Raw genomic sequence first — 15,301 nt, forward strand, 5'->3', positions numbered from 1 at the left:
GATTGGAAAATTATCAAACTAGAAAAAAGAACATCTTAAAAAAATTGGGAATCAGAATCTTGAAAAATATTACTACTATCCTTAGAAATATTCTAATTACCATCTGATTCCAAGATTATAGAATTTAATTAAAAACCACTGATCAATTGAAAATATATAAATGAGATATAACTGTTAAATGAAATATATACTGATTAGTACATATACTACATGCATTAATTAGTACTACCTCCTTCTTCTCATTTAAGATTTACACATTTTTTTTAGTTTGGCTCACCTAAGATGTCCACTTTTTACATTTATAATAAAAATGGACCGAACAAGAGTAGTTATCATTATATATATTTATATTATATACTTAGTACACATATTAATAATTATTGTATATTCTATAAAATTATTAATTTATATTTTGAAAAGTAATTGATAACATCAAAATATGATAGGGTACTAATCATATAAAAGTTGTAATTTAATATAATTTTAAACAATTAAATGTGATATAATAATAATAATAATAATAATTATTATTATTTATTAATGCTTTTGCTATTGTCCTAGACTTTATTATACTGTCATAACATTATCTTTTAAATCATCATTAATTTCAAATATTAACTTTGTATTTTACTTTGTATCATTAGATTTATATTAATTTATCATATATTATTAGTATTACTAATATATAATTATTAGTGCAAAACGTGACACTACACTTTAGACATGTACATTAAAAGGAATTTAAATATTTAAGTTATAATATTATGTTATACTACATGTACTTAATATTGTTAGTTCTTTTTAAAATTAAAAATCTGAAAAAATAAGGAAAGAATTATTAAGTGTAAAGCGTACGTAAGTAAGTACATTTTATTGAAGGCTAAGGAAAATATTGTTGGATAAATTAAGGTAAGGGGTAGCATAGTCTTGAAAATTTTGATACTTTCTAAGTTCATTAAATGACTCAATTTTCAAATTAAAAGTAATTATGGCCGGCCATAATATGGCCATTTAGCATTACTCATTATGCAAAATGAGTAACTTAGTAGTAAGAAATTAGTTTCATGAAATTTGCTATACATAAGAGCGTCCACTATAACGTGGACGCGGCTATAGCCGCGAGCGGGGCGATGGCGGGGCGGAAGCGGGGCGGCTTATAGTGGGAAGGGTGTCCGCCGCAGGGGTGGATGCGGCGGGTGAGGGGAGGGACGGCGGACGCGGAATCGCCGCGTGCGGGGCGAGGATGCGGCTGAGGGTGGCAGAGAGAGAAGGAGTGGGGCTATAGCCGCGGCTGTCTATTGCAGTAGCCGCGACAGACGCGGCGGCGCAGCGGTTCCAGAAGGGGGGCGGCGGTGGGAGGGGGCTGTCCGCCCCCTAGAGTAATATGCATAATTGTGAAATTAAATGGCATGTTGGCGGGACCATTTTTGTAAGAGATGAGATCTAATGATTATTTAGTCAGAGACAAAATACGTCATGCAAAATTAATTGAGACAGCAATGTCCATTTTCTTACTCTTAATTTCACAATTATTAAATCTAATTCCCAATCACAAAAGCCCCCATCCTCCAAACCCAATAAATTCACAATATTCACTAACTCAACCACTTCTTCATTCACCATTCAATTCTCCCACATCTCCGCCGCGACTCCATGTGAAAACCGCCCACATTCCTCCCAAACAGCCTAAAACACCAATGGGCTGCTGTATCAGCACAAATAAATCCACTCCACCTCATAAAACCGGCCACATTCCCTCCTCCACCACTATAAACGGCAGCGTTAGCAAATCGCCGCCCCCGAGCCACCCACTCGCCGAAGACGAAACAGTCAAAGAAGTCCTCTCCGAAACCCCCAAACCCCCAATTCCGATTCCGAATTTCCAGGGCAAGCGTGAGAGCCCTTTCATCAAATCAGCGCCTCTGCTCAAAAACAAGGACCGCCACACCGCCGTCGGCATTAAGCCTCCGTTCACCGCCGATGATCTGTCCGAGGCATCCGAGATCTGCAGCTCTCTCAGCGAGAGCGTCAGCGCTACCACATCCGTCACGGACAGGAGAGCCGAATTGCGGGAGCTACGGCAGCGGTCTCCGGCGAGGTCAAGGAACCGGCCATTCTCCGGCGAGTTGCCTAGAGAGAAAACGGTGGGGAGATCCCCTGCAAGGAGATCCGAGCCCTCGCCGGGTCGGGCCCGACCCGTTCCCGCATCCGGATACGGGAGGAGAAGGGAGAATGGGGAGAGCTCCGGGAGAAGGTCGAGGTCGCCGGTGACGCGCGCGGATCCGGGTCTCGGGCGGGTGCAATCAGCGAGGAGAACGGGTAAGTCACCGGGTCGGGTCGCGCCCGGGTCCGCGGAGAAGGTCCGGAAGTTGGATGGAGGGAAGGAGAGTGGCGGTAGCAAATGGCCACCGACGAATGGGAGCAACGAGTCGCTTGATAACCCGCTTGTGTCCTTGGAGTGTTTCATCTTTCTCTAGTGTAAGGGTGTGATTTTGGAGCTACGGTAGGGGTAGTTTTGGAATTATGTAGAAAGGGCGTGGCCAAAATATGTGATGGTGCTGTAAATAAAAAGTCAAAGGTAACTTGCTAATTTTAATGAATTAATCCGTGAGTTGTTGCGGAAATGGCTTCGTCACTTTATTGAATGAACTGTCTTTACTTTTTTCGGATCCGAAAATAATTCTGTAATTGTGTCGTTATTAGTGAGATATACTCATAGATTCACCTTTGATTTTGTTTTTCATATCATTTCCTGCAATAAAATCTTTCTTTTTTCTGTTTGGCCTTGTCGAGATTTCCTCTCCTAGATGAAATGATGCAAGTCAGCCAGCTTGATTAGAAATTCGTCACATATCATTAGAGAATCGGTAACCCTGGGGCCGCATTCCCTGCCTGGTGACCGGCCCAACGGCGAGTTAAATGGTGCGGGACGTGACGCAATGCGGCCCAGCCCAGGGTTATTTCGTGTTCGGGCCGGGCCGCAACGAAATTTATTTATTTTTTATTAAATTCAATTTTTTTTTAAATACTACTCAATCCATCCATTTTCATACACATTCCACTTCATTTCAACTTCATATCTCTTCTTAGAATTCGAAAAAATGTCTCCTCATAAAAAAGTATTCGAATCTCAAATGTTCCGTTTGTTAGCAGAGGCGGGTACCCGGCAATCCAAGAAGAAATCAACAACGAAGTAGAACGCAACCAAGCTGCTATTCAAGCTTGGAACGAACAACAAATCCGGGTACCACGTACCCGGATGTATATTCATCGAGACCGTGAACAAGCTGCCTTGCGTTTTTTCACGGATTATTTCTCTAGAGATCAGCGATGGAGTGATCAGATGTTCCGTCGCCGGTTCCGGATGCGGAGGCCTTTGTTCCTACGCATTGTCAACGCAGTTGTAGCTTGTGACACGTATTTCTGCCAAACCACCGATGCTGTGGGCCGACAAAGTATATCGACGTTGCAGAAATGCAAGTTTGCCATTCGTCAAATCGCTTACGGAACTACATCAGATATGTTCGATGAGTATCTCCATGTAAGCGAGCCTACTGGACGGGAGTGCCTAGCTAGATTCTGTCGGGCAGTCGTCGAAGCATTCAAAGATACATACTTGAGAAAGCCAACGACCGACGACGTTAGGAAGCTGGTCGACATGCACGAGCGGGCCCACGGCTTCCCGGGGATGCTTGGAAGCATCGATTGTATGCACTGGCAGTGGAATAATTATCCAACGGCTTGGAGAGGACAATACACTAGCGGGCACAAGGGCACACATCCCACGATTGTGTTGGAGGCCGTTGTCGACAAACGATTGTGGATCTGGCATGCCTACTTTGGTGCCGAGGGGTCCAACAACGACCTCAATGTGTTAACGAGTCTCCATTGTTCAACGACTTGTGTGTCGGGCGAGCGCCGAACGTTGAGTTCACAGCCAACCACAGTCGGTATAGTATGGGGTATTATCTGGCAGACGGGATCTACCCTCGATGGCCCGTGTTCGTGAAGAATATCACATGACCGACAACGGATCGTAGGGCATTGTTTGCCCAAAGGCAAGAGGCAGCTCGGAAAGATGTCGAGCGTGCATTCGGAGTCTTCCAAGCACGGTGGGCTATCGTGAAGGGAGCGGTCACTAGTCGCCGACATCATGTATGCATGTATCATAATGCATAACATGATCGTTGAGGATGAGGAAGATAATGTCACTTTGTGAAGCGACGATCCGCTCGCCAGCAACGGGAGGACTACGTTGTCACCGACCCGCCCGTGCAGGGCCTTCCTCCCGACATCCGCAATGTCATGGCCCGGTCAGCTGCGATGCGCCAAGAGGAACAACACACTCGCCTCCAAGCCGATCTAATCGAAGAGATTTGGACTCGCACCAACGTTTTCCAGCATTGACGTGTTTTTTTATCGTTTTTATTTTGTATTTTAAAATTTCTATGTTGTAATTTCCAATCTTCGATCGAAATTAACTTTTCCGTGTTATAAATTTCTGGCATTTTTTATTTTACGTTTAAAATAAATTTCCGTGAATAGTGTCATTTATTAGTTGCGGCCCGGATTGTGGCCTGCAGGGTTAGAGCAGTAGGGGCCCGGGCCGCAACTGTAGAGGAATGATCACGTGTAGGGGACTTGGGGCTTGAAACCGGTCCGGGGTTATTGATGCCCTTAAGACCAAACACAATTTATATGACTATAAAGAAGAGTATTAACATTTAGTGTTTGTAAATTCCATTCTTAGAAAGTACAGTTATGAATTTGCTTAGGACATCCACAATGGGGCGCCCTAAAGTCCGCCCTAACGATGTTCACTATAAACCAGATACTTCCAATAACCCCGCCACTTTTTTGTCCACAGCCCCAATTTATTTGTCCGCGCCCACAAAAAAAGTGTCTGCAGCTATAAGCCGGATACTTCCAATAGCCCCGCCACTTTTTTAGCTACTTTTCATTTTATTTCATTTTTCGTTTATTTTAAATCAATTATAATTAAAATTATCGGAATGTAAATAATTAGAAACCGAGGTAATATTGAAATGTAAAAAAAGTATTGGGACCAAATATTCGTTGTATTATGGAACCGGAAAAATTAATGGAGAGAGTTTGAAATGGGTGCAAAATGGGTGGTGGAGGAGTGGTATTTATAATACAATTTACGAAAGAAAAAAAATTAATTTCCCAGGGGCGGCCGGCGCGCGGATGACCGGCTCCCTATAGGCCGGCTCGCCTAAAGGCGCGGCGAGGCGTGCCCGGCACATCCTCGCACTCTTCTTACCGGAGGGCCTTCCGCCCCATAAATGGCTTCGCCTCGGGGCGGACGCTGCCTGCACTATAGGCCGGCGGAATGGTGGCGGCCGGCGCGCCGCCGCTATAGTGGATGCCCTAAAGGGCGTCCTATGCTCCGCCACATCAGCATTCTATCCTCCTATCCTTCCACCTGTAGTGAGACGCTCTTAAGTCCGCTTAAAGTCCGCCCTATAATTTTCACTATTATTTTGTTAATAAATTTTTTATGTTTTCAAATTTATCGTGCAAAATTATAAACAAAAAAAACACCACGATTATTAATTAAAAAAACAAGTTACAAGAGCTAGAAATAAAAAAACAAGTTCACTAATTAAAAAAAGTTACAAGAGTTAGAAATAAAAAAACTAGTTCATTCCCAGCTTGCGGCGCAGATCATCGATCATCCACTTGAGGTATTCGGCTTTGGCCGGGTCGTCGCACTGCATGAGAGCGTGGTGTGTGTCCAACAACGTCCTCCTGTTGGCGGCCGCCATCAACTCCGCGTAGGCATGTCCCGCAGCCGAAGTTGGGGCTGGAGTGGGGGTCGCGATCGGGGTCAGGGTCGAGGCCTGTGAGGATGTCGCCTTCGCCTTGCCCTTGTTCTTGGCAGCCTTGCTGCCAATGGGACGCCGGGAGGACATTGGTGTGCCGGAACTCTCATCCTCGTACACCGGCCGATTGAGGTCCATCGGAGGTGCGCCGGTGTCGTTGCTCGTATAATCACCGGCGGCGGTGTTCTTCGTCCTCTTTCCCACAGCTGAGGGCAGAATCCCTCCTTGGAACTTCTGCTTGTCCTTTAAGAGGAGCCAGACATTGTAATGATTGAAATCGCCGTACAATGAAATGTACGACGCCAGCGCTCTATCGCGCACATCAGTCAAGCTCTCGCAGCTGCCCTGCTCCCTATGGTGCTTGAAGGCGCTCGGCGGCTTCGCCTCATTGTAGCGATCAACGATGCGCTCCCACTACGCTACTTGATTTTGGTTGTTGGCAAACGCCGAGTCCTCTGAGATATCTATCCAACACCTCGCCAACACCATAGTTTCATCCTAGTTGTAGTTCGTCCTCCTTGGGGCGAAATCTTCATTCCTCTCCGGAGGTGGCAACTTCTAGGCCCTTTGCCTGTTCCGCTTCTTTTTGGTGGCAGAGCCCGAGGCAGCGGTGGCTGAGCCAGAAGCGCAGCGGGGTGGGGCGGGGGCGCGGGTGGGAGCGGGCTCTATGTCTGAAAGCCCGTACGAATCCGTACTGAAATTGAGATCGTACTGGGTGTTGGAATCAAAGGGCAGATATTCATTAGGGTCTGTACCCGGCCACCGTGCACCACTACCAAACATCGGACTATTTGGACTTGGGTAATCACCGAGATTCATTTTATAAAGTGAAATAGAGAATGATGAGATGAAAGAGTGAAATGTGAAGAGTGAAAATGAAGTGTAAATTGTGGTTATATATAAAAAAATTGAAGAATAAAACAAAAAAACGAAAACGCGTTGCATCGTCCGCGGTATCGTCTGCCTTGCCCACAGTGGGGCGGACGATACCGCGGACGATGCATGGTCGATCGTGTATCGTCCGCGGACGAAGCATAGGGCGCGGACGATGGATGTGCTATCGTCCGCATACTCACAGTGGCTGACGATAGCCCGCCAGAACAAAATGTTGTCATTGTTCATCTAGTTAAATTTTTCTAAAGAGTTATAACTTATAAATGTCCGTGGTCTATATTAACTGGGTACACAAAATAAAAAAAAGTTGTGAATTGTATTATAACTTATATATATGGGTACATAAAATAAGAAACTTGTGTTTAATTTGTGATTTATGACTTATCTATATTAGTATTTGAGTACATTAAATAAGAAAATTGTGTTTAGTTTTAGTATTAAAATAAATAAAGTTTTTGTTTGTAAATTTTTTGTGTTGTAGAGATAATGCTGCATTTTCGCGATTAGTTAAAGCATGTTGTCTTAGTCATATAAATTAGTTGGTGGATGAGCCGTTGTTAAAGCACTAAAACCGAACAATGGGTCGCAGCACAGTTGGCAGCGTGGAGCTATGGTGATCTTGAAGTCATAAGTTTAAACCTCACCACCCGCTGGGAGACTTTCGAGCTTAATCCGCAAACCTGGTCAAACATGATTAGTCGGATTCCACCGGGTTCGGTACACCCGTGGTTAAAAAAAACAGTAAAACCGAGATTCATTTGAAGGATTTGACGGGGAATCACGGCCATGTTGGATTATTGCTATTGTTTTTTCTCAACCTTTTCTCCGACATACTTAGATTTGGTGAAATCAGATGATGGAGCTGAGTAGGAAGATAAATTTTGGAGGTTTCAAAATTCAAAGTTTGTTGTGGGTGAATTTTGTAATCTTGTCTTGTTTGGAAACTGTTGCACACAAAATAGTATGATTACACATTTTGTCCACATCGCCAAATCTTTTTATCTTATGAAGACCCATTCCTCTATTATATATCTAGCCTCGTTTGTATTTGGGCTTATACATATAATTCTTTTGAGCAGTGCTATATGATCATTCCAAAAACATTCATATTAAAATTATGGTTTGAGGAGTGAGTCGGAATTTTCATAAAATATTAGACCAACATATTAGTCAATTTATATAACTACATATTTGCATATATGGATATGATTAAAAATGATACTTCCTTCATCCCATAAAATTATATGCACTTTTCATTTATGTTCGTCCCATAAAAATATAAGCATTTTCATTTATAAAAAGTTATCTCATCCCAATTTATTACCCTTATACATCAAGTTATTTACAACTTATACCACAATCAACACACTAATAATAATGCGGTCTCACTATTCACGTGCTATATTATATGCCCATATTTTTATCGGATAGCAATGTTGTGGCTATGGCTGAATTTGATCACCTACCGCCACCACCGCCACGATACAGGCTGAATTTGGAACCGAACCTATCGATGGCTTCCTTGGTTTCACAGCTTGAGCGCCTAACCGCAGATGTCGAGCAATTGGTATCCTAGATGGATGCAAAAGAACGTCGCCTAGGCGATCCACATGCCGCAACGCGACCTCCATCAGCCACTCCGTTTAGCATCCCGTACACAGCACCGGTATTATGTCCCCTACAGCAACCGACCGCCGCCGCTCCCACTGTTCTCCATCACAACCCACACCAGGTTTTGATGCTGGACTCGCCCGATCTGTCTTCCTACTCCGCTGCACCCTACGTCGTGCAACCGCACGTGGACCTTGACATCACTGTAGGATGCAGCTTGTCAGGCCCTTCACCAAGGCTGTCGCTCATGTCGAGCACCCTCTTGCTTCAAGCACCAAATTGGAGTCTCGCTTGGATAACACCGACCGTCGCATGGGAGAATTGCAACGCCCAGCCACGACCTCCAACAGCCCCTCCCAACGGACAACTGTCAGGCTCACATTTGGGTCCCTTTTTCGAGTTGCAGAGTGAACAGTTGGTTAAAGTAAAAAAAGAAATGGTTAGATGATCAAGAGGATGGAGGATCCAACCCCCTATCCGGTATGTACTCCGATAATTCACCACTTGAGATGGAAGAGAGTATGCATCACCATAACACATCGATATGCAATGTTGTGGCTATGGCTGCTGTTGAAAATTTGGGCTGATTGATTGGTGGACTATTATTTAGGCTGGTGAATTGTTGTGGCCCAAATGGATGAATTGGGCTTGTGGCTGCCCTAGCCTAATTACCGGGTGATATACACCCTTGCCTCTTCCACTTGCCGCTTGACATTCGAACTCTCTCATTCTCTCTCTGCCCTCTCTCGCGTCTGTTGATTCCCTGCTTCTTCTTCTTCTTCTTCTTCTTCTTCACCAATGAGTCTCCGGTTGTTTCACGATATTTGAGTGATTGATCTTGTGTGCGTGTGGGAGAAAGCAACTACTTCGGTTGCTTGGGTGTTGGTAGGGTTTCTGGTTTGAGGGTTTTCTGTGAGTTTGTGTTCGGAGAGGTTTCAGATCTGGTATAGTGGAGTGGTTTGGGGTTGGTATCCGGTGTGTGAGGTGAATCACTGGTGGATTCAACGTTGCTCCCTTGGATCTGGTTTCTGGAGAATAGATTCGTACTATTAGCGGGTGGCAGAGCCATAGCTAAAGATCTATTCGATTCCTTTGGATTTCTTTGTTTTTTTTTGCACTGACTTGGTTTAATCTTTCAAATCCGAGAGGATCTTTGTGATATTTCTGACTAGGGTCACTACTAGAAAATTGGGCTATCCTTACATTCATCTTATGGCACTTTGTAAAAGATGTCAACCAAGATATTTTATCACCACACCATCCTTTTGCTGCATTTATATTCAATACTAATACTACATAATTAAATAAATGCCAAAATAAGACTTCTGTATTTACACTATCAAGTTTCTTTCAATTCTATTATTATAAAAGTTTTCATGCGTAATTATTAAAAACTAGTCTTATTAAAAAATTATGTAAGTAAAATAAAGTACCGCATTAGCAAATTGACAAAGTACACGCATTAGCAAATCAAATTGTCAATATTTACGGCTTTTGTTATTTTAATTATATATTAGGTGTCATAGCAAATTGGCAAAATTATAGTATTAAGCCTAAAGGCCCAAAACAGAATCCCAAATTTATGCTAAATTAACAGAATCAACTCCATCGTTCTTGTCTTTCTCTTCAACTCCACCGTTCTAAATTAACAGAATCTGCTCTCTTCATCAACCCCACCGTTCTTGTCTTTCTCTCCCCTACTGCTCTATCGTTCTCCACATCTGCCAATGCTATTTGAGTCGAAAGAATTCAATCTCTCTGTTCTTGTGTGCTCTATCTCGGACGAAGGGTTGTCGTGCCACCACACCACTGTCGTGCTTTGTCTTCTCTCTCAGGTCAGCTCATCATCATCATCTCGCATTCTTAATTAATTTTGGTTTTATAGCCTTTTTTAAAAGAATTTCCGTAATAATTAAAGATTGCATTGGATATTTTGGATTGAACTGAAGAGCATTCATATTACTGTTTTAACAGCAAGTTCGATTTTTGGCTCCCAAATTTTGTAAATTATTTAAAATGCAGGATGAAATTGTAATAATATATATTTATGGGGGGTATTCCTTAAATTTTCGTGGGGTAAATTGGTGTAGTCTAATAGAACATGTTGTGGCAATTTCTAGTGCCATTAGATGTGATTCTTCATTACATCTTTTGAGTGTAGCAATGATTGATCTTTACTTACACATGAGCTATTACTACATGTGTTGGGGCTGACACTTGCTTCAAGTGCCATTATAGATAAAGTGTAATGTTAATATAATTCTGGTGGCATTTTTAAGTGCCATAAAAGGCCAATTTTCTAGTAGTGGGTTTTGAGTGTGCAGGTTCTCGGTGGTCCAGTGGTGCATCCGGTTAAGGATTGCGTGGTCCGAGTATAATAACTAGTTCTTGTGTAATAGCTAGGTTTCTTTTGTATAAATCAGCTGGGTGGGTGAGAGTTTGACTGAGCTCTCTTGTATAAGAACATAGAGGTCTTGGTAAATAGTGAACCCAGACTTGTCTGATCCATATAGCTCTGCCTTTATCAATGCTACTCTAAGTATTCCATGTTTCTATTTTCATAGTGATTGTAGAAATTCAAGCAAATTCAGTTATATATATGATTAAGTTTTTGTGAAAACGATGGAGTGCGATGTTCTGGTTAAGCTGCTTGACGAAAAGATTAAGAAATTGTTACCCTTTGCAACTCGGCTATCGACTGATGCTCCTCCACTGAGAACGGTAACTAAGATTTCCGATCTCGTGAAGCCTCCTTGTTCTCGTCATTGGGTGGAAGGGTGTAGCAAATGACATGATCTCTACCCATAAGGTCCCTCAGGGAGCGTATACACTCTACTGAGAGCAACCTCGAGGATCTGACAACATACCAAGTGTGTCCATAGCAGCTGCCTTGATTGGATTGTTTAACAGAACCAGAATGAAGCACATCGATGGCGATGATGCGTGGACATTGGAGGAACTTTTCCACTGCGAGCGTCCGTACGCTTTGTCAGCTTTGTGCAAGTCTTAAACATTGGCATACATTTGATCCAGGTGGGAAGACCTTGCCAAAAGCTTCTGTTCGCGACACTCTTCGTTTTGTCTGGTTTCCACCTTGAGGGTAAGGTGGATTTCAACCGCGGGGAAGTTGATACGAGTATATCTACAAAATATTTCAATATCTCTATTATTTCATATATTATTGATTTAGCATATCTTTCCTATTTCTTGATCACTAAGTTATGTTATTAGGGAGTATTATAAATATGAGTATTTGTTATCTTTTGAATTATTCATTGAAGAAATACAATTATCTTTTATAGTATTTTACTTTTCTGCAATTTATTTTTTCCAGTCTTTGTTCAATAGTTGCTCGGCGGAATTCCTTCCGCGAACGAACCTCTTTTATCAGGCGATTTCTTGCCATTATTCTCCGATACGAGTTTACTCGTATGATAATATACAAAGGATCGTCAAAATTAGGGGAAATCCTTCTTTTTACTCACTACCACCGTTGCTTTTCTCCTTCTATTATTTTATTGGATAAGCTTCATTCATCTACACTAGCGCTTCTCCATGAATGTAACGTTTGATCTCATGCCTAATTTTCGTAAACAAATAGCATTCTCTTAGTTTTAAATAATAATCATAATAATTAACAAAGTTTTGAAATTATGGATTTCATTCAATTATAATAATAAAAAATTATTATATTTATTATTATTATTATTATTATTATTATATATTATTATGCTAGTACTACATATTAAGAAAATCTTAATCTAATTATTAAAATTATGCATAATACTAATAATAATAAAGGTAATAATATACTAGAAATAATTATTAGTATGTTTTTAATTACTCTTACTGTCCTACAATAATTGTAACTCTTTTCCATTTCGGTCCGTTCCACAGTAATTTTTTTATTATTATATCAATTAGTTAATTGAGCTATTATTTCAATTATTTAATTGAATTTAATTAATCAATTCAAAATTTACAATTTAAACAATTTTAAATTTTCAACACATGATATGTTAATTTTGGATTTCAGGTATATTTCTTTATTATAGTATGTTTTTAAATATATTTTAATAAAATATATAGTAATTATTATTTTTTACTTTCATAGGAAGTGAATGTTGCAAACAGGGAAAGCGGAGGTGACATCGGAGGGGATAACGGAGGTGGAGCGGAAAACAGTGATGATGAAGTAGATGGAGCAAAAGGTGCCCATGATGCAAATAATGGAGGGGATAACTAGGACACATCAGAAAATGCAGAACCATATTAGCTCTTGTAAATTATTGGATATGACATTGTAGTTTCACTTGTTATTTTCTTGTAACATAAGGCAAAGATAAATAGTTGTTTTCACTCGTATATTTTCTTCTACAATTAATATGTTGGAATATATAAGATATATTGTAACAGAAGGCAAATATAAATAGTTGTTTTCACTCGTATATTTTCTTCTACAATTAATATGTTGGAATATATAAGATATATGTTGGAGGAGTAATCTAGTTTTGCGGAAATATTTGAGAGGAGAATGAGTGAAATATGTGGGAAATAGTTTAGGAGAGGTAATGTGATGCGGAGAAACTAAGAAGCTTTTATTTATCAAACTTTCTAAGTTATGGAAAATGATACAACTAAATTTATTGGCATTCATTTCATACTTTAGAATTCTCTACTAGATTCATTAATCTTTTATATCTAGAATCTAGATATTTTACTATAGAGAATTCTACTAAAAATATCTAGATATTTCTACTAAAATATCTAGATATTCTTCTACTTAATTTAGAGAATTCTATAATATCTAGATATTTGCATCATATCTAAATAATTCTATTACAACAATCAGGTTTATTTATTTTAATTCCAACGTACTAATAAACATTGCCTTAGTACTATATTATTTCAAATAAAAAGGTTATTTTTAAAAAAAATTATAAAAATTGAAGTAAATAGACATGTTACATTTTTTCTTCTATTTAATAAACATTATATTTTTTTCTATATTTTGAATTCATGCTAAGGTATATTACGTTAATCTGAATTTATGGTAATGTTAGATTTTGAAGTTTTGAGCTACTGTACTTATATATTTACCACGCTCTCGAACTAAAAATTATGGATCTGCCATTGCTTTACTGGGTCGAGGTAAACTACAAATAAAAAACCATTCAAAAGTACTCCCTCCATCCCAACTAAGTTGAGTCAAAACTTATGGGCACGGAAATTAAGAAATTGTGTTGAAAAGTACTCCCTCTGTCCGGCAATAGGAGTCCCGTTTTTTCATTTTAGTCCGTCCGCGAATAGGAGTCCCTGTTCAATTTACCATAAATGGTAATAAGGTCTCACATTCCACTAACTCATTCCATTCACATTTCATTTAAAATTAATATACAAGTGAGACCCCTATTCCACTAACTTTTTACCACCCATTTTTCGTAACATTTCTTAAAACTCGCGTCACCCATAAATGAGACTCTTAATGACGGATGTAGGGAGTAGGAGAAATGAATAAAGTAGGAAAGATGGAGAGAGAATAAAATAGGGGAAGAAATAAATAAGAGTGATTGAATGTTTTGTAATTTTGTCGAAAGATAAATGACTCAACTTAGTTGGTACATCCCAGAAAGGAATACGACCCTAGTTAGTTGGGATGAATGAAGTATTAGTTTTTGTTACAAAACCATTCAATTTAAATTTACATTTAAAATAAGACTCTTTTATACACAGAACATTACAAATCATTTAATCAAACCCATGTCGTCGTCCATAATCAGTCAGGTTTTTGGTGGATTGAAAGGAAACAATAGCGTTTGCTAATGCTTTCTAAAATAATTAAGGAGTTAAAAGATATAGGAGTGTAAGAATATTTGTTTGCATATATGGTTTATGAAATATGATTAAGAATGATAATTCCTTATCGAATCTCAGACTTAGAGCTTATATAGCAAATTTGATCTAGTCTTTGAACTATTACAATTAAGAACTGAATTTTAGTAGTACTCTAAAAAAATTGATTCGTTGATAATTTTAGTTATTAAAAGAGTAAATGCTCATTTTGGTCCTTAACATATTGCGATTTATTGATTTTGGTCCAAAACATTATCTTTTGAATTATTCGGTCACTCACAAATAAAAACGAGTCACATTTGGTTCGAATTTGACGGAACCGCTAAAGTTAACGGTCAACGCAAATAAGTGAGCCCAAATTAATATAATAACCTCAATTAATATAATAACCCCAAATGAATTAGAATTTCAATATTTCTTAAAAATTAATCAAAAAGAACGTGTCTTCTTCCACATTTCACCAAAAACATTCTACAATCCAAATTACTCTTTCTTCTTTTTGGTTTAAACCACTACTACGGTGGCTTCCTCTCCCCCAGCTATGGTGGCGCCACACCCTTCCTGCAACTCCCCATTCTGCTCCACCGCACACTCTTCCTTCCCCTCTTCCCATCTTTGCGCTATCACTAATTGCCCTCTCAAAACCATCAAAATGAGCACTTGCCACAAGTTTCCTACCCCTCATACTACGCCTACAGCGACGGCAGCTTCGTCGCTAAGCTATACCATGACACCCTCCCCTCCTCCCTATCCTTAAACCTCTCCAATTTCACAATTGGTTGCGCGCATTCCGTCCTTAGGGAACCCATTCTCCGAGGAATTGATCGGGCTCTGCTGCTGGTCTTTCAAATTAGGGCTTTCCGAACCCTCCCCCTTGAACTCCCGAAACTCGTCGTTGTTGTTATCGTTCTCTTCGGGAAGGAAACTCGTGCTCTCAATTCCGATTCCGCCGCCATTGTGGACGGCGGAGGGGTCGAATTTGTTCCAATTGATGCATGTCCTTTTCGTGGGCTTCGTCACTTTGGGCTTGCAGTGGCCGAAATCGGTGAAATTCTTGACAGCGAATCGTGGAAATTGTCGGCGGCGGCGGCAGCACC

General features: G+C 40.2%; 1 protein-coding gene across 1 annotated transcript; it reads left to right on the plus strand.

Moving 5' to 3' along the window:
* The first annotated feature begins 1,697 nt into the window (after positions 1-1,697).
* On the plus strand, positions 1,698-2,477 carry LOC121789499 (pre-mRNA-splicing factor CWC22-like). Its single transcript, XM_042187946.1, has one exon. The coding sequence runs from the start codon at positions 1,698-1,700 to the stop codon at positions 2,475-2,477; it is 780 nt and encodes a 259-aa protein (XP_042043880.1).
* The last annotated feature ends 12,824 nt before the right edge of the window (positions 2,478-15,301 follow it).

This window comes from Salvia splendens, unplaced genomic scaffold, assembly GCF_004379255.2.
Source record: "Salvia splendens isolate huo1 unplaced genomic scaffold, SspV2 ctg253, whole genome shotgun sequence".
NCBI classification, from domain to species: Eukaryota; Viridiplantae; Streptophyta; class Magnoliopsida; order Lamiales; family Lamiaceae; genus Salvia; species Salvia splendens.

What these genes read in the sequence shown, in the direction of transcription:
- LOC121789499 (XM_042187946.1), top strand. Translation starts at nt 1,698, where the DNA reads ATGGGCTGCTGTATCAGCACAAATAAATCCACTCCACCTCATAAAACC.